This window comes from Anser cygnoides, chromosome 5 (assembly GCF_040182565.1).
Source record: "Anser cygnoides isolate HZ-2024a breed goose chromosome 5, Taihu_goose_T2T_genome, whole genome shotgun sequence".
Lineage (NCBI taxonomy): Eukaryota > Metazoa > Chordata > Aves > Anseriformes > Anatidae > Anser > Anser cygnoides.
In genome coordinates, this window is record NC_089877.1 from 49,325,521 (window position 1) to 49,353,245 (window position 27,725).

Sequence of the window (27,725 nt, forward strand, 5' to 3'; positions counted from 1 at the left end):
GGATTTAAGGAAACCTGAAATCTCAAATAACTGTACGATTGGCAAAGAGCATAGCAGCTTCTATTTTCTTTATGGTCCTCAAGGCATTTAAAACTTCGGTGTTGCTCACCATCAAAGGCAGCCAGCCACAGGCCCCACATCATTAAAATGTGTTCACGAAATATCTGTTCCTCCAGGTTCTCAACCAGGACACAGAAAAAATTCCATTTAAAAATCATTTTATTATTAACATAATCTTCCCATTTAGCCAAGTGTGGGTCATGTATAAGGAATGTTGGTAAATACTCCATTTGAGGCTTCTTTTTACATATTTCCATTGATAAATAAACTCTGAATTCACATAAAAAAGTTAAACTTAAATAACTAATATATTTTCTGTAACAGGCATACATTGGTAAAATATAAATATTCTTGTACTCAGCCTTTGCTCTAAATAGAGATAACAGTTAGCCACACATCACAGTTATTAACAACTAAAAACAAGAACTCAACTGATTTTCTGGCCTGGACTAAAATAGAGATGGAAACAGAAAATTCACATTTTGACTTTGGGCCAAAAGAGGTTGAGAGGCAGGAAGAGGACAGTTTTCATAACAGCCTTGTTAAAAATAGTCTGCTCTGCCACTGAATTTTAACTTGAATATATTATTCTACGTTTGGTGTTGATTCCATTATAATTTTATGTAACACTCAAGTATCACTAACAAAATATGGCACATCATCCATGAACAATATAACGAAGTTTCAAAACTACCAGGGCAAAAACATAGGCGATATGAGTGATTTGGCTCTGGTTAGCCGTTTTGTCCTCTCAGTCTACCAAGATAATGCAATGTCTCTGTTTTGGCCACTTCCCTGCAAAAGACTGGAGCGCTAAAGTTTTTCAAACTAACCAGTTACCAGGCAGCCTGAAACACTGGGTTTCCTCACCCACAAGTCAGACCAAGATAAGCTGGTCAAGATACCCTCTCAAAGAACCCTGGGAATGATGGTAAAAGGGACAACGGGACTGCTAGCTTCAAGCTCCAGTGCCGTCAGGAAGCATTCGGTTGCGGCATCATCATTGCCTTGGGCCTGCAGCACCTCCCCCAGGCCGTTCCAGACCTCGTGGGCTGTGGAGTTCACTTGCACGGCGTCTCTGAGAATCTTCTCGGCCAAGCTGTAGCGCCCGAGCTGGTGAAGAATCAGAGCCTGCAATAAAACAGCAGAAAAAGTGGTTGAGATTGGCCACAGTGGGACTTCCTGGAAGCTCAAATAATATATTGCAGCAGTGAAGTACGCGTAGGTAGCTGATGGGTTCAGAGTGCAACAGACTAGATAATACGCCTTTTTATTTTATTTTTAAAAGAAAATAAATGACCTGGAGCAGGGCTGAAGCAGGCTATTCAACACCAACAAGAAGTCAAGTGGCTTTGGACCAGAAACAAAGATACTGGAATGCGAAAACCAAGCTGAACAACAAAAACTCTAGCCAGCCACCAAGAATCAGTAAGTACCCGAGCTTTTGTGGCAAGCTCCGTTGCCTAAGTTCTTCAAAGGTGTGTGTCCTGAAGTGCTCATATCCTGCAGGCATACCTCAGCACCCACAGCAAGTCTTGCAACATCTGAGATCATAACTTGGCATCATTAGCTCTCAGCTACGGCAGTAACAACCAAGTTCAGCTCCATGGGCAACAGCCACGGCATTTGATTCAGCCTGTGGAATGGGAAGCGTGCTGGTACTAACACTGCACCAGTATCATAGAGATATCCAGCAGGCAGAAAACTCTCAGGAACTTTCTGGATGCAGATTTTGTCTCTCTCTCTAAGGGCTTGGATCCGACTCAACACCACGCTATCCAAGAAGATGTCCAAACCCACTGGGATATGGCCTGAATGAACCAGTGGAAATCTTCATCCATCATAATCATCTACGTTACCGTGCAGGAAAAGTTTTGGAGCGACCAGTAAGAGAACATTACTCTGAGATTATAATAGTCCTAACAGTCGTATGCATTTTGTGATGCTGTATTGCAAAGTGCACATGGACCAAAAATTTTTCTTACCCACAGAGGTGTCCTGACCACAAGCTTACAGATTCCCTGCAACTTCTCAGCTCCTACTCCTTGCTCTCTGTACATCTATCCCTCCAATGCAACCTAAGCACCAACGATTAGAAAGTACTGAAATTCTGTGCAAACCCTGAATTATCCCCCGTGTGGTTCTGGAATTCTGCTTAGCAGGCTGACTTTCAGCATGGCCAGCCTGCTGGCTACATTGTGAGAGTAACAGAACAGACCATGCTCCAAAGAACAACCACACAAAGAAACATGAAGTTTTGGCAAGTAAATTAATAAATGCAACAAAGGCTAATTTGCCTAACAGATATCCTGTCATAAAGGTACTAGAGGGCTTTTCTGGTTGCGGATTTTTTTAAGCTGTGAAATGAGTCAGCATTTCCAGAGTGGGTGAATAGTATTTCCAATAAAATAAAAAAAAAGATCAGATAACTTTTCTGCAGGAAAAGCACCATCCCTGAAAGTGATTACGGTGACTGGTAGGCATCAGATGTGAAACTATGAAAAATAAAGCAAGGAGGTGGAATATATATAGTATTGACTGCATGTAAATATATATATATAGAGAGAGAGGTAGTTTGCATGCAGTCAGTTTACTATAACCAACCAACCTTAGAAACATCAAAGTGTTACTGATTTTTAAGACCTGAATCTCAAATTCATTTTCAACTATTTTTCTCTGTGAGGATTTCGGTGTGTATTTCATACTAATTAAACATGCAAGTTATTGCATGTTTAATTATTTATGTTTTGCATGTTTTATATTTATTATTTATTTTTATTATTTATTATTAATTTATTAATATTAATTTATTATTTATTTATAATTTATTAATTTGAATAAATTAATGAATTATATTATTTATAATTTATTATTAAAATTAATTTATTATTAATTTATTATTAATATTTATTATTTATATTTGCATGTTTTAATTATTGCAATAATTGGTAATTTTTTGTTCCAAATATGCCAGACTACTTTCCCCACTTGCTAAGCACAAAGGCTGTTCTTTTAAAAGACAAAAGGAAACAACCAAATCTTGCAGATTTGCCTGTTGATGGGAGCAGAAACAAGTTACGTTAAATCTGCTCTATTCTATATGGAAAAAAGCGTAGCTGAGTTTGCCTGGGTGATAGAACTAGAGCAAATACCACTTGTCTGGCTGCCGTTCTACTTTAATAAGAATATAAGCTGTTTAGCACTTGGGAGGGAACTGCTCTTGCATGGACAATCAGGTTGCATCCTGGTCTCTCATAAATTTGAGGCCACAGCCTTTTAGGTGGAGAGTCTCCTGAAACCCAGCTGCTCACTGGCAATGATGCTGGCTGAGATGAGAGGAGGACTCCTTCCTCTCTTGGAGCTTTGCTTCCAAAGAACCAGTGGAGAGGAAATTAGACTCATTTCGTGTAGAGCATCAAAAGGACAGTAACATTCGGTCACTATAGCCGTGGGCTGAGCTTAAACAAGTAGCGCAGGAGAAAGAAGGCATAATATCCCCTGACTTATTAACTCCCTCAGAATGATGGTCAGATGTTATATATTGCCAGTGTCCAGCTTGTAGATCACCTTCCCAAATGGCTTCATTAAAATTCTGAGGCACAGATTAAATTGTCTGCAGTCCTTGCCTGACTTTGCCCTGTTAAGCACTCAGTGACAGACCCCGGGGAGAAGGAGAAGGCATGCCTACCATGCAGCATCACCCCTCAGTGACCTCTCACCATCACCCATCCAAGAAAACTGACCTCCAGTGTACCAGCTGTCAGCATATGCTTGCCCTCTGTACTCTTCAGAAAAAACAAAAACAAAAACAAAAACTCCTCTAAGGTTTCTCAGAAATCAATACAAATTATTGTAGTCCTTAACTCATCATTTTCCTTTCTTTCCTAACTGGAAAAACAAGCCCAAAGCTAACCAGTTCTGGCCTTTACCTATCTGGCTGTAGATGTGCAGGCAGCATTTATCTAGAGAATAATGTTAGGTCTCTTGCTCTGTGACTGGAGACAGGCTCGAGCAATACATCAGCTCTGCAGGAACTCGGAGGGGTACCTGAGTGACATACTGCTCACACCTTCACACCTGGCACGTTAGTTTAAAACTCAAACAGAAAGCCTCCGCCCGATAATGTCTTTATAAAGAGGCGCACACACTTTTCATTAAGGAGATACTAGAGGGTTTCTGGAATCCAAATCAACTAGAAAAACTGCTACATTATTTACTCTAGTAAATAACAAGAAATATTAGTAGAAAAAACACCCGTTCCACAAAACATAATGAAAACAGTAACTTCCTTGAGAATTACACAAATATACCCCCCAACCTGTTTGTTCCCTGTACATTTTACAATGCTACAGTACTTGACAGAGATGTTAATGCAACTGATGGCATCCTGCTAAGACAGAGCAGCCTGCTGCAGCCTTTTCACTAGGTGATACATTTAAATTTTAGGATGAAAGTTATAAATTCATGACATTTGCTTTTAGCACACTGTAATAAAAGCCCCTAACACATGCGGGCTTCCTCATTTTGCAGCTTTGTGCGAATTTTAGTTGTAACTTTTCCCTATGTTTGGTTTGATTATTTTGTTTGTTTTTCTCCTAGCAGTTCTTGGTGATTGATTTTTGGCAACCTCCCCTACGTGTGTTTAGGCTTCCAGCTTCTGTCTGTTCAGAATGTCCTCATGTTATAAATTCCCTAACCAAATCTTATTTCTCTTTTGGCCTGTTCTACATGCAGAGGTTGATTTTGTAACTCAGAAAACTCAGAGGGAAAACTCTGATCAGATGCTGCACAGACAAAGCAAAGGCAAACTTTGAAGATTCCTTTGTGCATGAGTGCCATCATTACAAGAAGTAAGAGTGTTTTCATGGCTGTTCCTGTAATGTGTTGATATTTACTCTGGTCACTATGAACAATCAACTGTCCTCATAAATTTGTGGATTTCAGATCCTGCCTGCATTAGGAAGGGTCAACAGCCCCTTACAGTGCCCAGGCCTTTGTTAGAATTCAGAGCCAGGAGTAACAGGGACAGACCAATTTGCAGGAGTACACAGGGGCTGTCTTTCTAAAAAAAGAATATATTATTGTGTGCTGCCCGTGACAGGAGGTACTTTAGTCACTAGAAAACAAGGTTTTGCACAAGCTTCACATCAAAACAGAACAAAACCCTCCAGGAATTAATAAAAAGGGAAAAAAAGTGGTTCCAATTCTCTTCTCTGCCACAGGTTATTTTCCAGGTCTTGCACATTTCTTCTTCCTTCAGTTGGGAGTCTCAAAGTCTCCTTCTATTTATTCAACAATTTCAAACGTGCTTGCTCCCTCTATCAGCACCCTTATACCTCACTGCACATTGCCCCACATAAAAACCTGCTATTCTTCATTCATTTCTCAAAAACTTGTGTCCAAGGATTATTTTCATAATGCTCAGCCAAATCGGGCCCAACCCCTGACTGAGGGCCCTTAGCACTGTTGTCAAAACATAAGTCATTTGTTGTTATCCAATATCTCCTAGGCACCTGCACGAATACAGTCAATAAAAACAGCTATTGAGTCTGAATACACAGAAATATCTTCACATTCCATCCAAAGCACTGGGTTGAATAATCTTCATTTATACTTGTCTCGCATATGTTATGGAACAGGGATTGTATCTTCTGTGCTTTGGATACTGTCTTGGCACTAACCTTGTTTAATGTTTTAACAAATGACATCACAAGAATTACAAGAGCGATGACACAATTAGAAAACAGAGTTAAGAGGATACAATATGGAAACAACAGGCTGATCGCGAGAACCAGAGTAACAGAAGCACAGCAGAAGTCAGTAACGGCAAGTGGAAAATAACACAGCAGCAACAACAAAGCAGGTCTGCAGCATGGTAGAAGCCTGTCAGCTGCAAGTAGCTTGGGAAAAGGACTTGGATATATCAGGCAGCCCCAGGATGACAGTGTGAAAAGTTGCCAGTGCAAAACAGGAAAACACAAGTGACATCAGGAGAGGTTTCCATTAGGCAGAAGGCTGTACAGCGACAGCAAGACCTCCTCTGGCACTTTTTGGGGTCCCTGTTCAACAAAGATCATTCAAACTGCAACAGGCACAGAAAATGCCTACCAGGATGATCGATCAAAATCTTAATTTACAAGAAAAGGCTAACAGAGTTGGTTTGTTTAACCTAGCAAACCAAAAACTGAGAGGAGATGAAGTTACTTGCTGTAAAAACAGTATAGAGAACAGTAGAGAAAAACTATTTTAGTTAGAGAATAATGTTGGCACAAGAATAAGTGTATATAAATTGGCTGTGAGTAAGTTTACCAAAAAAAGGTAAAAGCATTCCTGGCAACTGGGGCAGGGAGTTTTTGGAACAGCCTTCTGTTCGCAGCAGCAGGGCACAGACTGGGTCCTACAGGAAGGGCTTGCACGCTCTGATGGCTATGCAGATAAGCCAGGGAGCCTCCACGACTCCCGTTCCAGTACCAGGTTCTCCATCAACTGCATACCCAAGTTCCTTATAATCATTAGCAGAAAGTGAGTGATAATATTGCCACGCTTGTGTAACGTTATTACTTGATGCTTCTGTCATAGGAAGAACTTCCTCTTAATTCCTTGGGTTACACTGAAGAAGCAGGTGCAGAGAAATGTCCAATTAATGAAAACAAAGATTAAAAGCAAAATTATGGCAAACATCCAGCTTATTTCTGAAAGAAAACTAAGATGACCAAATTAATGGATTCTAGTTGTCAAATCCATAAGTCCTGCTTTTTTTTTTTTTTTTTTTTTTTTTATCATTCACTGCCTTTTGGACGCAGAAAGATGCACAATGGAATTTTTAAATGCACGTAGGACAAGTTATTTAATTAGCATTCACCTCAACAGAACCTAAAGCTTTAGTCCATCTAGGTAACTTTCAGTATGCCAGTATGTATCAGTCTGGATCCTAGATAAGCAAGATACCTTTAAAATTTGGGCTATGCTGATAGCAGAATAAAACCAGTAACTAAATTACATACATGCTTTAATAAACCAGACATGCAAATATTATATTTTTATATAGTTCTTTTTCCCCTTGCATTTTCTAAGTAGTAAAGTTATTTTCATCAACTAAATGTTTTTAAAAAGAAAAACATTCAAATGAATTCTAATTTCCGAATGCAGCTGGACACAGTCTCCAAGTAAAATCTCCAGTTAGCAAGTGCGCCATTATTAATAAAATACCACTCAGAATCTGAACAACATGATACAATACAATTGTATAAACCAATAATAAGCTTAAATAAACATGTAGCGTAGTCACTGCAAGGGAACCTTCCTTGCTGCAAATGGGCTTTCTCTCTTTGCAAATGAACCTGTCATAATGATTAACTAAACAGTCGATGGAAAACACGCATCTAGAAAAATAAACAGAGCAGAAATGGAAAAACCACTAAAATAACTAATTTCTGATTTTGAAAACATGATTAGAACTAGCCAGTTAGATGAGTCTAATAAAGTCACTTCTTTTTAATTTGCTTTTAGGCAAATGAAAATCTGTGATATTCATTTTTTTCCCATGGAACTAACTTTATAAAAATAAAAGCTATAATTGTCACCCATCGTATGCCTCAGCAAGCCAGAGGTTTATCATAAAGTGCCAAACATACAATCTGAAATAACGACACACAAAAGAAGCTAAAGAAAAAAAAGGTAACAATATAAAGATCACTGTGGTTTCCTCTATGTGACTAAAAAATCTGCTCAAGAGAACTGGAGGTTTTCTTAAGGTTTAATCGTCTTACTACTTCTCCACTACCCCTGGAGAATAAACAGTTGGCAATCCCAACAGAAGCACCACTTGAGGTTTCTTTGTTTGAGATCTCATTTGAGATCAAGAGGAACAACTTCATTTTCTTTGAGAAAAACATAGACTATAGGTGGGAGATATTCTCGGAAGTCGTGAAATGTATTTCAAAGCAGAAAAATTACAACAGGAACTTTGACCATATGCCCATTTGCCATCTTGAGAGAGGATGCTGAACTCTCAGCACTGAACTCTCTCATAACTGCAGAGAAAGAACTGATAAGTGGAAGAAATAGAGTACCAGGAGAAGAAATGCAGCCTAACATGCAAAAAAGCATCAGAAACAATCACCATGTTTAAGATCTGCAGCCTGTTGGGCTGCAAAAGACTTCAGATACAGAGATTTGAGTTCTACCAGATAAGATTTTCATACTGTATTTTTTTCTAGGTACATCTATTACAAGACTTCTCTGAAGAGCTTCTACATTTGGACCTTGTTTAGCTAAAAATACCTCTCAGAGCTAAAAGTTTCCCTTGGCAAAAACAACAGTTATAACAAAACCTTATAAGAATATGAAAACCAAAGTGGACTGATTTCACTTTTAGTAAGAAGGGCTGAGTGAGCAGCAGAACAGTGATACGCCACTTGCCCAATTCACTGATGACCTGTAGAAGTCCAACAAGCTAAAAGCTGCAAACGTATCATCAGATACAGAGCTATACAGATGTTGGAAATGATAATTAAAAAAAAATAATCTACAAAAGACAGAGAATTTACCATATCCCTAGTAAGTTTCCCTGTTCACTATTTTTCATAACAAGTCCCAGTCTAAGAGAGAATCAACTTTCAACAGTGGTATGCAAAAAGGCATGATAAAAACATGCAATCTTATTTAAAAACTTGAAAATGAAGAATTATGACTATAATCAGTTGAAAAGCTTAATATGCAATGCATGCACACCAAATCCATATGCACTGTAATTTTAGCGTCACAGAACTGCCCCTTGTTACACGCTGCTTTTTCAGCCTATTTTGCATGTGTTAAGGTGGCTGCTATTTTCAAACAAATCTATCAAATTTAAAGCTTACCAGAGACTTGACAGTGTTATGCTATAATAATGAAACAGAAGTGTTGGAGAGAGAAAACCAAGAGTTTTTCATATGTGCACAAATAAGTAAAATTCTGTAGGTGATATTTCCCTTCTTCTGTGATAAAAATACGCATGTAAATGTATTCTACGATCAATATAAATGCTGCATTTTTGATTCCATGCATCTTTTTGATTCCATGTGCTTTACACTCATGTAGAGTGAAATAGCACATTATCTGTACACTACACTCTCCTATTCCCTCTTAGCTGATGAATTCGTACTGAAACACGTCCATCTAATGGAAATATGACTTCACACAAGAAATCAAATATCAATTCCTTCTTTGGAAGGAGTATACGTGTTACCTGTTTGGTCATCATGAGCAGCTGTTTTCTGCAAGCACAGAAAAAACTCTGACACTGTGCCTCAGTTTGAAATGAGCCATTCCATCGGAAATAAATGTAGCTCTGTGTCTGCTGTGACAGATATGGATGTGTTCTCATGCAGGGATTTTGAAGGGTGTCCATATTATAAGCCTTAAAAACGACATGGTTGACCACTAATGCTTACAAGTAAAGATCATTTTCTCTAAATTAAATACATAATTCTTTTGGATTGAAAAAGAAAATGCAATGTACAAGTCTTTGTTTCCAAAATGCAAAATACAAAACTCACTGAAATGAGATAAGAAATAAAATTATTTTGAAGAATTAAGCTTTTTTTTTTTTTTTTTTTCAAATATACACAAAATAGAACTTTCTTGCAGCCCTGTATGTATTTATTAATTTTTCCTATGAGGACAGGCAGCTAATAGTAATACAGCTGCTCCCTTGCTAAACCAAAGCAACCGAGGAACAAGTTGCTTACATGTCCCTTCCTGCCGCCCTCACTTGCCTTGCTCAGTCACCAGCGCTGGGAGAAACGCAGCTGGGCGTTTCGTGGCACTGCTGAAGGAAGCTCCCAGCCCCAGGCTGCTGCTCTCTCCCCTTCGCCCAGCCCCAGCGTACCCCCGGCGGTATCCAGTTGCTTCCCCTGCCGCAGAACACTTGTTGCTAGGAGAAAACCAACTGCTTGGCAACAGATTTTTAAAACAACAACTTTGGCTTTGTTACTCATTGAACTTTACATTGCCAGCGTGAAATAATGAACATGCGTGGTTGGTGGTGCATATGTGTATTTATAACCCCCCTGAAAACGCCTGACCCCTTCTAGCAGGAGCGTGTTTGCCTTTTCGTTTGTTACTGTTCACAGCCGGTAACACGGAGTTCCAAAATGGAAAGGGTTTTTTTTGGGGTTTTAACTTGGTGATCACAGTCTTATACTTAGATGGAAGCTCTCAGGGGACATTTTTTCCTGTTAAAACAACATAATCTTGCAATGGTCTACTGTAGTTTTGATTTACGACTTATTTGAACATCTTATCAGCTTATTAAGATACAGCATCCCTACCAGTGTATCGTAAGCACTAATTTGACAATGGCAAGCGCACTGGAATCAAGTAAGACACACAACTGAGAGACTGAAAAAGCTAGTAGTTTCAGAACTTTGCTAATGCTTTACCTTGGTTTATTTTAGGTTGGATATTAGGAGAAGTTTCTTTACTGAGAGGGTGGTGCGGCACTGGAACAGGCTGCCCAGGGCAGTGGTTGAGTCACCGTCCCTGGAGGTCTTCAAGAAACGTGTGGGTGGAGAACTTGGTAGCGTGGTTTAGTGGTGGATTCAGTACTAGGTCAAAGGTTGGTCCAGATGATCTTAGAGGCCTTTTCCAACATGAATGACTCCATGATTCTATCTCCATCTGAAAATTCCTTACCTCATATGCTGCATCTACACACACAGCGAAAATGCAACGGCTCTCCCTTCAGCCGCCAGGTCACTGTGGCTCAGGCCAGTACTGTACCACCACTGCTCACCAGGGGATAGCTGAGTCCAGCCTTGGTCCGCAGACTATGGCCTGTTCTGAATCTGCAGTACTTGCCTTCTGGTGCCAGTGGTTTATGCTTCCTGCCAGCTGTGATATCAGGAGGCAGCATTAAGCTCACGCATGTTGTCGTCTCCCCAGCTCCCTCCACCCCGAGGCCTGGAGGCGCTGCACATCCCCACTTCTTCCTCCCAGCACCCAAAGCCACCCAGCGTCTCCTCACCTTCCTCACACCTGAGAAAAGAGGATTTCCCAGGTACATGGTACCCTTCGAGTATACACACCTGCGATGAAAACAGCCTCTACAGCTCTGAACCCCACCCATGTTAAGGGTAACAGTAACCTGCATAGGACCCTCAGGATGTCACCGAGAGCGAGTGGAATCACAGAATGAATCATAGAATGGCCTGGGTTGAAAAGGACCTTAAAGATCACCTAGTTTCAACACCCCTGCTCTGGGCAGGGTTGCCAACCGCTAGAGCAGGCTGCCCAGAGCTGTATCCAGCCTGGCCTTGAATGCATCCAAGGATGGGACAACCACAACCTCCCTGGGCAACCTGTGCCAGTGCCAGGAAGCAGCACGGCAGAGAGCATTTGCACCGGGCTGGCCAGGAGAAGCAATCCGCTGCTGACAGCCCGACCCACATAAACCACAACTACAGACGGGCTGTTTATGAAACAGACCCATCCACAGTGATTTCTCTAGCTCTATATGTTCTTGGATGTCATTTATATGCTCACCCTTTTTCCCCTCTTTAGACATTGTATAGATACAACTGCATGGCCTCATTACAGTACGTTCCCTACTGAAATCCTAACATTTTATCAGTAGGCTCTGTGGTTCTACCTTGACATTGCCTGGTTTCAAAAGCAAGGCTAGGCTTACTTACGGCATCACCGTGCTACCTACAAAGAGTCCTAGGTGCTACTTGTTACTGATAACTTTGTTTTCCAAGTTTTGAGTCAAAGGGTGAGAAATGGTGAAAGTTCTGTTACTCAAGCCACAGGACTAACAGAAATGTTTTCAATTGCCAAAAGAGAAAAAACAAACAAACAAATCTTCCAAAAATGACACGTGCAGAACAGGCTAGAAGAAAACTTTAGACAAAGGTGCTTGAAATTAGGAGCCTCCGAGTCAGCTCACTGAGTCAATAGTCAAGGATTTGAGCAAAAGCTTGATATTTAGCAAGAACTGAGGATACTGTGACTTCAGTGTCCTTATTCCACTGCCTGAAGACTAGATTTTATTTTTCTACTTCTGACGTTCCTGGGTTTGAAAGCTTGTGCTCCATGTAAAATTATCAGTAATGGACAGAAGGACATGAATTTCTTCCCATCGGTCAACCATTGATCTCATTAAAGAAGAAATAAGAAATATCAGGCAATGACATTTTAGAAGCTGTATTGCTGTTCTTCATTAATGAAAGGTTCTCTGTAAAACCACAGTAAACATACAGGTGGTATGTGGCTTCTGGAAACAGTAATTAGAAAAATTGTACAAGTGTTCTAATTAAAAAAAAATAAATTCAGGGGAATGCCTTGTGTATCAAAAAGTCAAACAGTTGCAAATCCAGTACTAGGTTCTGTGGTTAAAAATTATAACCAATACAACTGTCCGAATACTATCAAGTACTTTGGAGATGATTAGCTAAATTGTCACTGTTTTCAAGGCTAGTACTTGTAGCCCATTCTTGTTGTACACACTCAACACTACAGACACCAGCACTTGTCTGAACTTTTGGGACTATGGAAAGGGCATCAGAAGTAATGATGCTCTTCTGAAGTATCTATTTTTTTTATTTTTAGCATTTATGCATGTGTATTTCTCTCAAATATTCTGACAAATACTGTATTAAATATTCAGAGTCAGAACTGCGGTGTAAAAGATGACCAGCCCTTTTATTAGTAAAATAAAATAGAAATGCAAAGATTAAAACATATTATTTATTTATTTTTTCCTTTTGCCCTTAGCCAAAGAGTGTTATGCACGTACAGAATGCTGTATGCAAATGTTATAACGAAGTCTATGGCTAACGTCACTGTTTCAAAAGTACTACGACACCACAGCAGCACATACTAGAGTGACATTACAGTCATCGCTAGGAACAAGAGGTTAATTATAACAAAGCAGAGCTCTTCACACAGCTGACAGTCACTGGGAACCATTTTCTACTTTGGTCTAGTAAGAGAGATTGTGAGGGCTACACCATTACCCCCAGGGAACACACCATTTCCCCCTCCCCAAAGCAGACGTGAGCTGCCATCTGCTCCTCAGGTCCAGGGCACTGCCACGGGAAGGGGCATCCACATGGTGCTTCACAAAAAGCTCCTGGCACGAGAGGGCACGCACCTCCTTTCTCATGCCCAGATCTTAAACAAAACACAGAAGTTGCAGGTACACCACAACACCGTCAGCCTGGCAGGACAACTACCAGCAAATGTGTCTTTAAGGGAAGGATTTTTTCAGTATGGACGAAGCCATACACCCTCCCATCTGTGCACCATCGAGCAGGGATCAGAAGAGCCAAACTGTAATCACAGGCTAACAAAAGGCCTTTGACACTAAGAAAAACAAAATAAAACACTTCTTTGTATACTGGCCTTTCACAAAACCTCAAAAAGTTGAGTATACTGAAAGACAACATATTCTGAAAACTAGGAAAGAGCCTTTGGGGTTTCCCTCTAAAAAAACATCCACAGAGCACTATTTGGGGGAAAAAACAGTAAAAGTAAACAAACCAAAAAAGAGTTAAAAATAATGTTAACATATTTCAACAAATCAGATTTTTCTAATACTGATCTGAAAGCGAAGAGATAAAGAGCTTAATATGACCTACCTTTAATCTTTCAAGTCCATATAAACCTATCGGGTTTTCTCACAATTATCTTTTTGAGGATCATTGTTCATTTTTTTACTTAGAACTTGCTAACAAAATATTTTCAATTTAATACCAGATCTGAAGGGCCTTTCTAGGTCATTCATTTTGCCCTGCTGTTGCCACAGATGACCTCAGCACGGAGTTTCTTCTGAAAACCTAGCAAGTTCCAGCGGTTAGACTAATTGCTAGGAATCTTCTTCAAATCCTCTTTCCAAACTTCTCCCTAGCCAGTTTGTTCTTGTTTGTGCCAATGTCACCTAGCCTTATTTGGATGATGCCTATTCTTCTCGTGTTTACATGGCGCATGTTTTGTTTCCTGCTCCTCTCAGGAAATGCTTCAGAGACTTTTCACTGCTGCAGTTCAGTCACCTACACGCTCACTGTGTCTAGAAACAAGCCTGATGCAAAGCAACAGACCCATTTTGTCATCCAGCCACGTTATACTTGGGATTACAAAACAAGCCCATGGCCAGCTGGGGAGGAAACCCAAGTGAAAATCTCATGCTTTAGCTCACACTGATGGTACACTTGCCCTGTTGGTCAGTCTCAGATTTTACTGGGCATTTTTCATATTTACTGCATGTTTCAGGGACATGAGGGAACCAGTGGAGCATGAACGTGTTCTGTTCTATGAACACCACCATCCATAATGGAAGGGTAGGCTTACAGACCTCGTGGGGAGAGCAGACTCTTGACAATGCGATGTCCTGTGGTCAGCTCCTGAGTGGTGGAGATGTAGCTCAGATCAGCTAGTACCCCCAGCTCCACAGGCACTCCCACGCTCGGTCTTGCTGTTGTGTCTGTATTTGTGAGCGATGTTTCTGTGATTTAAGGCCTGAAGGTCTCCAAGTCTCACCTGTGATCAAACTGAGGCCCTGTAACTGCTCTTCCCAAGTACAGGTAGTAAGTACATCGACTATCCTACAATCTTTTGTTAGTTTAAGCTTCATTAGCTCTTACTGGACTAGCGATGTCACTGCCTCTACAGGTTCTTCCAAAATTCTCCCCCACAAGCAAGTGCTTCCAACCTTTCCCATACATACTGTCCACACATTTCCACTACTAATTTTACCTTTGACAAATATCACATTCCTGTTAAAGACTGAGGGAAAATGAGTTTAACGTGGCTCTGGACTTTTTATAAATGGTTTTCCATTGCTGCACGGATGGACACAGCACTTCAAATCACATGCTGCAGTTAGCTCACAGCTCGAAATCCATTTTCTGGACTGTATAGTCAGTGCACAAGGTTGAAATCTGCAGAGAAACTGGTGTAAAACTAAATGCTGTTTCTCCCTCAGTCCTTTCCTTTGGTTTACTATTGCCAGCTGACAAGGAGCTGAAATAGATTTGAATCCTGCTTCCAAGAGTGTCAGAATCTTGTCCATTTGAGCCACTTTTCTAGTTCACTGGAGCACAGTTGGCAGGGAGAACACGAGAATGACAGAAAGGCACTCCCACACAGGGCTATGATTCGATGAGAACAAGCAAACTGGGAAGTTAATGCTCACCGAGCGCTGAGCCGAAATTCAGAGTGGCAGCTTCCACTTTGGGGCTAAGAGCTACAGCAGCAGCGTGGGTTTGGTGAGCAGGTGGGAATGCGGGAGCTTAAGGCAAGCGCTGAGTGTGGGGAGATACAAACATTTCCTACCAGCTACTGGTTAAACATTCATGGATCCTACCTTAGGCAAAAATATTCAGATACAAGTGTATTAAATCAAATGCAACGCACACTGCAGAAAGACTGCACCTACTAACAAAACTTCCTATGATTTTCTGAAGCTTAGGGTTTGATTCTGAAGCCAGCGAGATGACTTTGGATGCCCAGGCTAAAGCTACATCATTTATTTTCAACAGGGATCACCAGCTGTTCACGCTATCATATCACAATTTTAAAGGAAATTACGTTTGATGCATCAATTACTTTAATAGATCTGACAGCATTTCAGACTGTTTTAGACTTTACATCAAGAACAGTTATTTCTGGCAACTGTAACCTCCCAACTTCTGGCTAGGCGTTCAATTAACATGACAAAGCATCATCACAGACTGCAGTAGTGTCATAGCATTTAATAGCCCTCCAGTAAATCTTTGGGTCTGTGACCCTCACAATGCCATCTGTTCCTATGCCATTGTGGCTATGACTTTTCAAACGGTCATAAATTAAAATCCAGACAGAATCCCAAAGAAGCTATTGTCAGCTGTCAGGATGAACTGTAACACAGACCACAAAAATAATGAAATTGAAATGGGTCTTGATAGGGGTTTGCTTGCTCTTCTTTTGAACATTTGTAACCACTTGACAACACCTGCTTTAAGGTATTACTTGTCCACTCCCATTTAGAAAACAAAGGGCTTTGTTTTCAAGCAAGAAAATATACTTTTAAAACCACATCTTTGTTTCCAGTAACTTATTTTAAGGTACCAAAACCCACCTTCTAGCAGAGAAATTTTAATTCAGAAACCAAGGCAAAAGTGGTCTGCTCTTTTAGTAGGTCAGATTTCCCTGGTCAGTAGGCAAATATTTTTCCCAAAGCACTATCTAACACAATTTTTGTCTCTGTAGATTTAGAGCTCTGAATCTATTTCCACATTGTGTATTCTACAGACCACACACTGAGTCTGCCGTTTTTTTTTTTTTTCACTTCCCATAGTCCTTTCCTGATAAGGTCCTGCATTATACTACTTTATAACACTCACAATGCACTATTTTGTCTAAATATGTTATGCTGCAGTCATACAGCTAACCAACCTAATGTAAGAGAATACATTATGTTATTCTCTTGAATCATTTTAAAAAGTTAACTTTTAGCAGCTAGATCCACGATCACTGACTATAACGAAGCCTTGTTTGATTTTCTGACTGTCGTATGTTCCTACAGCAGAGAATTTAGAAATGCTACGTCTCATGCATACTTCCTGATAGCTAATACAATACTTGAAAACATGTAGCAGTCCTGGTAGTCTTTCATTTTGCCTCTATTTTCATAAAACTTGCAGTATCCCAAATGTTGTTATTATTATTAAAGATGATTCAGTCTTCTCTCCAGATGAAATTGGCAGAAGAACTTAGAAGTTATGAAGGAAAAGCTGACAAACACACATACAAACAACGATTTGGTAACCCTGACTTCCTTAGCATATCAGTCTTAAATAGCAAGTTCAACGTGTGCAATTTAAACAGCGTATCAGTGGCTGAGGCTGCACTGAGCTGCAATAGATCTTTCACCAGCACCGGTGATTGAGAGGTGATCAGTGAAATACTACCTGGAGAAGACCTGAACTGAAACATTACCTTCAGATATATCCACAAAAAACATTAATGGCCTTTTATGAAGTTTAGTTCCTGGGGTAACAGAGAAGCATTTAAAACCGTGGAGATTTTTCTTTATATTATACAGTAATAATTCAAGGTATTTAGAAAAATAATTGAAAGAATCAAGTGTCTGTATCTTAGATACATGTCAAATACATGTAAGCTACACAATTACGTTTCAGGTTAGCAGAGCGCAGTTGTAATATACTGTTTTGTACAGAGCTTTTTTAGTTTCCTGAGACACCAATAAGTGCATTTTAAAACAACACAAGTATAAGACTACATTCAACCTCAACATCTGGAAAATAATAAATATTTACAACCATTTTGACATGCTTAGGAATTGTCAAGGTATTAAACTGCCCTCTCTAGTTTACCTCCCACTAATCACAGAGGGGAAGGACAGAGTTACGGTTTGCTATGTCTTACGAAACTAAGGTAGGGTATTACCACTATGTAGGAAAAAGCTGTCCCGAGAAGTTTTACTCAAAATTATATATATTGCATATAATGGTAAATACATGAACACACTAATAACATAGCCCCAAAAGGAGATTTATAATATTAGTTCTTCAAATCCCACTTATGAGCAACTAAGCAAGAGTTACAGATGTGCACACCAGTTCATGTTAGGGGCTACAATACCCTCCAGGTTTCCCCAAAGGTCATCAAAAGAGACTTAGGTCTTCTTTGCTCAAACCCAGGAAGGAGTCCAATTTGTAAGGCAGGAGAGTGCATCAAAGCACAGACCTGAGCAGAACACCTGGGAAAAACTAACAACCCATTATAATGAAAGCAGCACTTCTTTTTCCTTCAGATCCCTAGAACCACAGACTTCACGTTTACTGCTGGTTTTAAATTAGCTTTTCTTCAACTTTCCACCAAAAAATAATATAAGATAAAAAACAAAGATCTACGGAAGTAGTTTGTGTTTATTGCCTACACTATAACACTGTGCTAAGTTTAACTGAGCTCTCAAAACCAGATCAAATATTTATCAAAATACTGATGCCACAGATAATTCTGAAACAGATTGCTATCCAGACAGCCATTTCCTTCACCAACTATCTCAGCTGCAATGATTTGGAAAATAATATATTCACTGGGCAAATCTAAGATAACATTGACAAAATCTTCCAGAAATGAGGATAGCCAAGGGAAAGGGAGATGTAGGTAAATTGACTGATTCAGTATTTAAGACTATTAAAAGTTCTGCAGTGAATTTGAGACAAAGGTCTCATTTGAATTGGCGTGAGCTAAAATGGCTATCAAGGAGCTGCCACACATCCCTTCACTTAAACTACATGCAAACGCAATAACTACCAAAAAGATAATTTTCACTGATTAACAGTAGAGCTTTGTTTTTTGAGAATAAATTATACATACTTCAGAGCAAAATAGTCAGAAACCAGGTATTAACTACTCAAAGCTGTTATGAAAACAAATACTGTAACCATTTAAAAATATCTAGACTTTTACTAATTTTTTAAATCTAAAGTGATTTCAGTATTAGTCTTCTATTACAGTAATAGTCAATCTGCCACGCCACATGTCTTAGATGCCATACTATCTGCAGCTGCTCCATGTGGCCAGGTACATTTTTACTTCTCTAAACTTGCTCAGATGCTTAAATATGCATGCTTAAAAATATAGAGAGCTGAAACTAAAAATGTAACTATGAGACCAAATATCAAATATTCCATTGAAGATTTAAATCAGCTATTGACACAACAATGTAGACGTTTATAGTGTGTAGGAGACAAGAGTTTAGCTGATGGAAAGTGCAAAGGGGGCACTTGGAACTTATAGACTAGTTTTGTACATATTTGATTAACTAAAACGCTCCTATCTTTTTGCCCTCTATAACATCCATGCACATTAATATAGTGACCTTCTAGTACCATACGGAGCCTACAGGAAATCTGCAGAAGGGCTCCTTGTCAGGGAGTTCAGTAATAGGACAAGGAGTAATGGCTTTAAAATAGAAGAGGGCAGGTTTAGATTAGATGTTAGGAGGAAATTCTTTATTCTGAGGGTGGTGAGGCACTGGCACAGGCTGCCCAGAGAAGCTGTGGGTGCCCCATCCCTGGAGGTGTTCAAGGCCAGGCTGGATGGGGCTTTGGGCAGCCTGCTCTGGTGGGAGGTGTCACTGTCCAAGGCAACGAGGTTGGAACTGGGTGGCCTTTAAGGTCCCTTCCAACCCAAACCATTCCATGATTCTATACTATCAGAAAAAAAAAAAAAAGGTGCAGATCAACATTTCACTGCTGATTGAAAAAGCAGTGATGAAAGCTCCAAACAACTTTTTTTTTTTTTTTCAAGTTTAGCATCACTAAGTCCCACTCATGATATATTTTCCCACTCACATCAGTTTAGCCATGCAGCTTACCATGACATAAGTGATGTTAAAGGCATTAAAAGCTCTAAATCTGCTCTCACTATGTTTTGTGTGGTGAACTTGGATCAAAAGCACAGTGCATATGTTTATGTGCAGATGGCAGAGAACTGGAAAGGGTCTAGGTTTTAGATCGCATTGATCCTTGTGCTATTGCACATAGATAACTAGCTCAGGCAAATGAACTGCACAACAGAGCCTCTCGTACATGTTTACCCAGCATCCAGGTTCAACATGGCCAGATTAACACGCCTTCAAATGGATGCCTACAATGTTGACCTGACTTTTCAGTCGCTAACCAATTAAGCCAAGACAAACTGAAACTCGGACTGCTGTTTCACAATACCAAACGTACGGCACCAATGCCAGTTTACCAAGCTACCGGCTTGCATCTTTAGCGTTGATGTTAACGTTGCATCACGTCATAGCAACAGCATGAAAAGATCCTTTATGCTCAGTAGAAAACCAGATTAAAAAAAGCATCTGGACTTTTGCAATAGAAGGAAAGGAATTCTCTTTTTAAAGCCAGCATAGAACCAAAAAAACTGGGAGAAGTCCAGATAACCAAATTGTGAGAACTAGATTATTCTAGTAAAGTACAGAAATGATACATAAAATACATTTTAAAAATGGCTAGCAGATTAATAGTGGAGCCATTTTTACTAACAAAAAGTAATATGTTATTTGTATGTCAGAAAGAAAATGATTGTTTAAGTTTTCTCAAATTATATGCAAGGCCTTAGAACAAATGTTGAAGAAGGAAAGGTCGTCAGTACAGTAATAGGGAGAAGTGGAATAAAGCACAGCATGTGTTTATTACTGGTGAGACACCAAGCTAGCCTGATAGAGTATTTGATTACCTAGAGGAATTGCAGGCAAAAAAATAAAATGTTGTAGAACTAATTGTCTGATTTCAGTAAATTCACGGGAAGTTCAGGCTGGATGTCAGGAAAAGGATCTTTGTGGAGGGGGTGGTCAGACACTGGGAGAGGCTCCCCAGGGCAATGGTCACAGCACCGAGCCTGCTGGAGTTCAAGAAACGTTTGGACAATGCTCTCAGACACGTGGTCTGATTTTTTGGGTGGTTCTGGGTGGAGCCAGGAGTTGGACTCGATGATCCTTGTGGAACCTTCCAATATCCTTCCAACTCAGGATATTCTATGATTCCATGACAGTTTCAATATAGTGGGGTACTGGAAAAGGAGCCAAACTAGAAGTGGCACGGAGCAGCGTAAGAATATAAGAATGAGTTAAGAACCAGCTTTCTACTGGAGATGGATGAGTAGACTTCAAGGTTTGGGCTGAAGCCCTATCTTAGTTTAATTTATGGTCTTAGCACATACATATCAAGAGTGCTGATGAAATTTGGTTGCAACAAAGATAGAGCAAAGAAGCAGGTCGCCCAGAGGCTTTCAGCAGAGGAGCTCCTGCAGTCCACCACTCTGGGCACACTGGTTTCTTAAAAGACCGGTCATCTATCTCCTAACTTTAGTAAGAGAAGACAGCAGTCACTTTTATTCAGAGAAAACACTGGCCTTATTTTAGTGAGAAAAGAGACTGCTGCAGTACCCAAGGTGACTAGTATGTCTCCTATGCCCTACTGAGAAATCAGGAAATGGCAGCTTTCTGATGAGCAGTAGCTGCTCCTAATTTTCTTCACACTGTTTGCTACTCCTTGTCCAAAATATATACTCTAATATGAAGAATAATGGAAAAATAACAATCAAACCTTAGAAAGGAATAGAGTTTTCAGAGTCAGACAAAACATGCTTCATATTTTCCCATGCAGTTAAAACTCAGTGAAATAATTGTTTTCTCCTATTAGTTTGATCACCTTTAGTAAAAAAAAATCCTGACAAAAAATAGCTTGGCACTACACTTAAAGGCCAACTATTTAACTCAACCTAAAACAGTCAGCTAATAGGAAATGCAGTCTATGTTTAATGAAAACTAATCTAGGAGAAGTTATATTATGATTTTCATACCTAAGTTGGTTGAATCCCTCCAAAGTGCAAGGTTCACCTCATCTTTAAACTGTACGCGCATGAGCAGGAGAAGAACTGCTAAATACGGCACTGACTAGCAGGAAAGTAGAGCTTCAGTAAATGGAAAAGGTCTTCAAATAAAATTTAAAATGAGATGACTTGGAGAGATAAAGAGATAAAAAGACTGTTCCAGACAGGATTTGCAGAGAAAACTCTACCAGAGTAGATAACTTATCTGTGCATTGCAGCTGCTTGACATAACCCTGGCAAAAAAATAAAATAAAATAAAATAAAATGCTGAGGGACAGTTGCTTCCAGATCTGTATTTTTTTATTTATTTTTTACTGAGGTAGGCCAGTTTCTGCTTGATGAGGATAAGATAAAGCACCATTTTTACAAACAGGTAGTTTTAGCTCCCAGTCAGAACAAAAGGATTCATTATAATCGATTAGGTAACTTCTGGTCTTAAAAGAAGTCTGTCTTGACTATGGCTTATGCCAAAACAACTCAAGACTCTGAGACAGATGTAAAGCAAAAAGCAAAAGGTAATTTCATCAGCCCACTAGAAATGCACCTGAGAACTGCAGAAGATTTATAGCCAAATGCACGCACGGGTAACTCCTGTGCAACTTCACAGTAATACTTTCCCTTAAGAGACTTGGCTAAAGAGCTAGGTTCCAGGTACTTGGCCCCAGTACGGCAAGTTCCTCATGCGCAATTACCAACGGTGCCAGGTATTTGAAAATATACATCAAGTGTTTTGTCTCATTCTGGTTGCTGTTGGTGGTAGCATTTAATTATACTTCACTAGTATGCAAAGTTACATGGCACATTAAAAAAAGAAAAGAACACAGATAAATGACTTCATGTCTCAGATGTTTGCCTGTAGTTGATGAGTTCTTACCTACACAATTCCACAACCACCTTTCTCAGGAAAAAGGAAAAAAATATCTTTTTCATTCTCTTTTTAATGTTGAGGAGAGCTGCTGTCTCCAGTCTGTCTCATATCTTTTAAAGGCTTTATTTTGGGGGCAATATGACGTATTTATTAATTATATGAAATTTGATTATTAGGTGCCAGATGTTGCCTAGAAGCAAAAGCCCTTAGAGACTACAGGGAAGACTGCAATGCATACCAGGTGCCACACAGCTTCTTGCTGGGCAAGTTCTCAGGTCCAGCTATAAAGTAATATTTTAATAAACTCAATAAGCACAAAAATGCCCAGGGAAGCAAAATAACCGTAATTAGCCCGGCACATTCTTCAGTAGAATGACCTAATTTAGAAAGTGTTTTGCAAAGCAATTCTCATATCAAAAGGTAATTACATACACAAAAAAATGAAAACTGTGTTTCTGAGGTCTATGCAAAAAGGCACTATCAAGTACCCATGAAAAGGGATGTAACAGACTGTAGAGAATAGTAGGGTAAAGCCTACATTTTCAAAATTCTTCCAGACATTCACTTGTTTCCATTTTTATTCTTTGTTTAACCAGGAAAAACTTAAATATCAAGAGCAACTCTTAGCACCTCACCGACATAAGGCCTCCTGAATTACCAGAGACTACTGATATTTTCATCCTATTACACTAGTCTTGCTTGGTAGTATTTTTACACATGTAAAAATCTGTATTGCTTTTCCCCCACCTCCATCCTCTTTTATGTCGTCAGTAATGCAGAAAAAGGCATGGAAGAAAGAGTAGCTTACACTGGACATCAACAACGTCCTCCTGCTTGTATTTTGAAAATTGAAAACAAAGCTCAGAATCTACAGAGTGGAGAGAAGCAACTCTGGAGTGATACTACACACTGTAGACGGACCTCCTGCAACAGCAAATTGTGATGAGTTATCTGATGGGTGGAATTTTATCAGTTTCACACAATGCAACAAAAACACCGGAATGATTCGTGACCTGCCAACTAAAGAGGAGCTACTCTAGCCAAAGCATCCCTTACTCCTGCCAGGGTGTACCACTAATTATTTTTCCGTTTGTTAAAAATGGGAACAAATAGAAATGATAAAACGGCTTCTGGTAAGCGGTGCCTGAATTGATAAAACATGGAAAAATCTACCACAGAGATAACATGAAAACAGACAAAAACAGAAAGCTACGTCTGAGTGTACCAGGCAAAAATCTCTACTGTAAGAAAAAATAAGGAAAGACGGGGGGAGAGAGAGGGAGATAAATTAAAAAGAGAAAGATAACCACTTTTCAATTCAGGAAGAAAACACCTTTGAAATAAAAATCTCGGGAAAGTTAACTAAGAAATAGGTCTAAAAAACACTTAAAGAGTTACAGCATGTTAATTAACTCTTACCAATTCCTACTAGATTTCCATAAATACTATATGGCCCATCTTACTCCAGTTTCTTTCAGTACAACAGTGCATGCTGTACAAAATTACATTACCTTTGCATCTTCAGGTATTCACAGATCGTCTAAACCAAACAACTAATTCAAGCCAGCAGCATTCCTCTTTAAATGGCTGTCAGCTGAGGACAGCACAGACATTTCTCATGTGGAAACCTGCTGAAGAGCCCTTACAGAGCTCACTCTCAGATGGCGAAAAGCATCGAAGTGTGGAGGTATTTTCTTGTTGGAACATCCCCTCCTGCTACAGCTGCTGTAAACCATCTGGAGTTAGCACTGGCTAACGTGAAAAGAAAGCTCCGTTGTCTTTTATGAATTAGGACCTATGTTTTATCAGCCTTGAAACACCACTTTCAGGACAAGAGTTCCCAGGATGAGCACAGACATTTTGGAGGGCAAACCCAAAGTATTTTACTAACAAATCTAACAACTGATTGCCATTATTTCTTCATTCTCCAAACACTATGTGCATAAAGATGCCATTAAAAAGCAAGTCAAATGAACACTAAGATTTAGCACTAGCATTTAGCTCTACAGTAATCAGTTACAACACAAAACACCCACAGGGATCAGTATAATGTCCTTGGGACAAGTCTATGTGGCCTAAACCAACAATTTTTATAATATAATGGCCTTACATTGAAAATCAAATGACTGAGTGAACATTTCCCAAATGAGGTCCTTGTTAGGAAACGAAGAATAAATACTAGAGAATACTGCCTCACTGAAGGAAAAGAAAAAAAAGTTACTTTGGGTGATAGCGTTCAGTTTTTCTGTTCTTGAGCTCCCCTGATCCCTTCAAGTAGGGTCTGAACTCACGTCTCTACCATCTTCTCAGCTTTTCCTTTCTTTCAGTCGACACAGTGTTTTTGACAGACTCATAAGCATATACTATCCATACCGCCCGATTGGCTTCTTTCTGGCAAAGTATTTTTTGGATTGGAAAAAAATGTAGGTAGAAATTAATAACAATATATTTGTAATTGAGAGGTAAAGCACGTGTAGTTAGTCTAAAGAAGCCTTAAGAGATGTGACTTACGTAGCATTACAGAAAACTTTAACAGATATCTAACAGCGTGGAGTGGAGAATGTAATTCTTTAAGATAATGATTTTTGAAAACTTATTTCTGCTTGAGTAATTTTGGACAAGTAATTTCACCCTTTCTGTTTCAGTTTTATGCTCTTAGAATAGCTAAGCTACTAATAGGATTAACCGACAAGGTTTATAATGAATTACTTAATATTAAAAAAAATACTGTAATCTTCCAGGATTATAATGATATTCAGATGCCAGAAAAACTATTTCGTGTAAAAGCTGCATTTAGCTAAGGATTTTTCAGCCTGAGAGCGAATATGTAGATTTGTTTCCTGGACAATGAGTTGAAATATTCATTGCCTTTTCAGGCATTACTGAATGATGGCCTGTTTCAGGACTTTTCAGACGTCATCAGTAAGGGCTACTTTCCACAACAGCACTCTGACTGTAGGAGATAAAAGACTGTTTATTCTTTTTTCACAAGGGAGGAAAACAATGACAAAAGCAGGAAGGCAGCAGTAATGCAGAAATCTGGAGGTGATGATAAAGAGCAGGGAGAATAGAGAAAGTTGTTCAAAGAAATCCATTCTGGCCAAAATCGGGCAGGTGACAACCAAGTACATGTGACATTCATTTGAAGTACGAAACATCATTTTTCAATTTTATCATGAAGCATAACATTTTAAATTTCAGCAGGTTTGATAAAAAGTGATTTGAAACCCAGAACACAAACCTAAGTATTTCAAACCTTTGGAATACAACTTTGCATTGTATTCCCAGAGCACATTATACAAGCTTTAAAAACAAGAAAGGAGGCTGCATTTGTTCAAATGCATTGCTGCTACACTCTGTGAAGTACACTAATTGATATCGACATGCTACTGCTTCAGTGTTGACATCTTGCAAGAGCTGGATCTAGTTCAACAGCAAGATGGTAAAAACCCAGGCTTGGAGAAAATTGCAATTAATGACAAATGGTAAAGAAATTGGACCTGAGAACAAGGTAAATCTTAGAATGAAAACTGCTTAACAGAATACAGTGAATGAATGTATGGATATAAACTTTAACTGTATGGGGAATAATTCAGATGCAGAAGCAACTCAAGAGAATTTTAACACTTCTCTTCGAAAGAACTTGTTGCTGTTATTCAATTGATTGAACTAGAAACACACTTTAGAAGGGACTGAAATAGGAGCATGAACACAAACACACTGCCCCCTGCAGTCATGTTTCTGTTAGAATCTCTCACACCTTATGTAATGTAACCGCAGTCAGTCCAATTTCCCAAGAAGTCTGAGTGAACAGGGACGGAATACAGATAAAGAAATTGTCCTTTATTCATGGATCATGTTCCCACCATTTCATGTCATGTTGTCTTAGGCATTTCACTAACACAGCAAATATTAGCAGGAGTTAACATCTCCTTCCAAACCCTCTCATTTAACATGACTGTTTCCTTGGTGAGCAGACACTTTACACCACTCTTAACTGCTCCAATTTTCACACCATTGCTCAGTTCTCCAGTTTTTCCTTATTCCAGTAATTCTTATTTCTACTCCAGGTAAAATTTCCCTCTTTTTCTGGAGGCTTGTTTCTAATTGACTGACAGTATTTTATTTTTTACAGGCAATGGAATCTCTTATAAGGTAATCTTACTGTTTTTACCAATTCAAGATATTTTATGTAGGCTATAAATTAATAACTCCTGAAATTCCCTGAATTAAGTCAAACTTCTGAAATCGCAAAGCACTGATAACGATTTTTGAAAGGGACATAAAAGACAGTAGCCAATAAGCCAAGCTAATCATAAAACTAAACAAAAAATCTATCCTTAACAACTAGTAAACAGCTTTATTTATGTGACAAATTTTGACCAATTCTGAGAACCTATGCGTATTCACATTTTCAGGTGACAACTGAGATTGCTCAGTTCTCTTTGGGCATGTTGGGAGTGATGGAGAAACCAGCACTTAACTCTCACCCTGCAGAAGGATCAATGTCTGAATTAATCTAGCCAGAATTAGAATACTATGCTGTAGGGAAATTGCTATATTCCACAAATGAGATTATATCAATTAAAACATCCTTCTAGCACTTTATGGTGGAGCTTTTTCAGTAGACTATGCTCAGGAATAAGTACTGAACAGAGTTTCAGTCAAAAAAAGTTGTACTGAAAGATAGTAAAGATTCAAAATTTAAAATAATCTTTGGATGTTAAATCATCAGTCTTCTTAGCAGAGTGATGTACCATCTTTAAAATGAAATTACAAAAGGAGAAGTCATACCTATTAGCAATAAGCTACTATTGTTCTTCTCTGTGCAACTACACATAGTATCTCAAATCAAAGATCCACATTAACACCAAGAAATTTTAACTGAGTGTCAAATGTTACTCATTCTAAAATTGAAATTAAAAGAAAAAAACTTAAAAACTCATTTCAAGTTTCGCTATTTCCAGTATTTGACTTGAAGACATAGGGAAGGATATGTATACTACAAGGTAGAACTTCTGTGTCATCCTTACATCTTACTTCCTTCTTATTGAATTTTATAAATAAAGTTATTGTGACTTATGTTTGATATTTGCCAAAAAAAGAGACAGACCAAACAATAAAAAACAACAAAATAAATTCAAGAAAGCTTATTAAATTAACCTAAGCTCTAAAGTAAGCAGCATGCTGAAACAGTAGCATTTTGTTTTGCTTTTTAAGCATTACTAGAAAGCCATTATCAAATAATTTTAAAATACCTAATTAATCATATAAATGCACATTTTTTTTCACAGAACTATGATTCCTAAACTGATGGTCATCTTATAATAACTGTATTCAGAATTCTAAGTTAAAGTTTCAGCTGTTATTTTAGAGTCTGGTAGCTCCATAGCACTGCTGCTATAGC

General features: G+C 39.0%; 1 protein-coding gene across 8 annotated transcripts in view; it reads right to left on the minus strand.

Annotated features, from left to right (window-relative positions):
• Positions 1 to 201: 201 nt before the first annotated feature.
• Positions 202 to 27,725, minus strand: part of TTC7B (tetratricopeptide repeat domain 7B) — a 138,203-nt gene continuing 110,679 nt past the window's right edge. For all 8 annotated transcript variants that reach the window (XM_066998259.1, XM_048070503.2, XM_066998260.1 and 5 more), the window contains one exon: positions 202 to 1,191. In XM_066998259.1, coding sequence (XP_066854360.1) covers positions 970 to 1,191 — 222 coding nt within the window. In that variant the 3' untranslated portion in view covers positions 202 to 969. The remainder of the gene's footprint in view (positions 1,192 to 27,725) is intronic.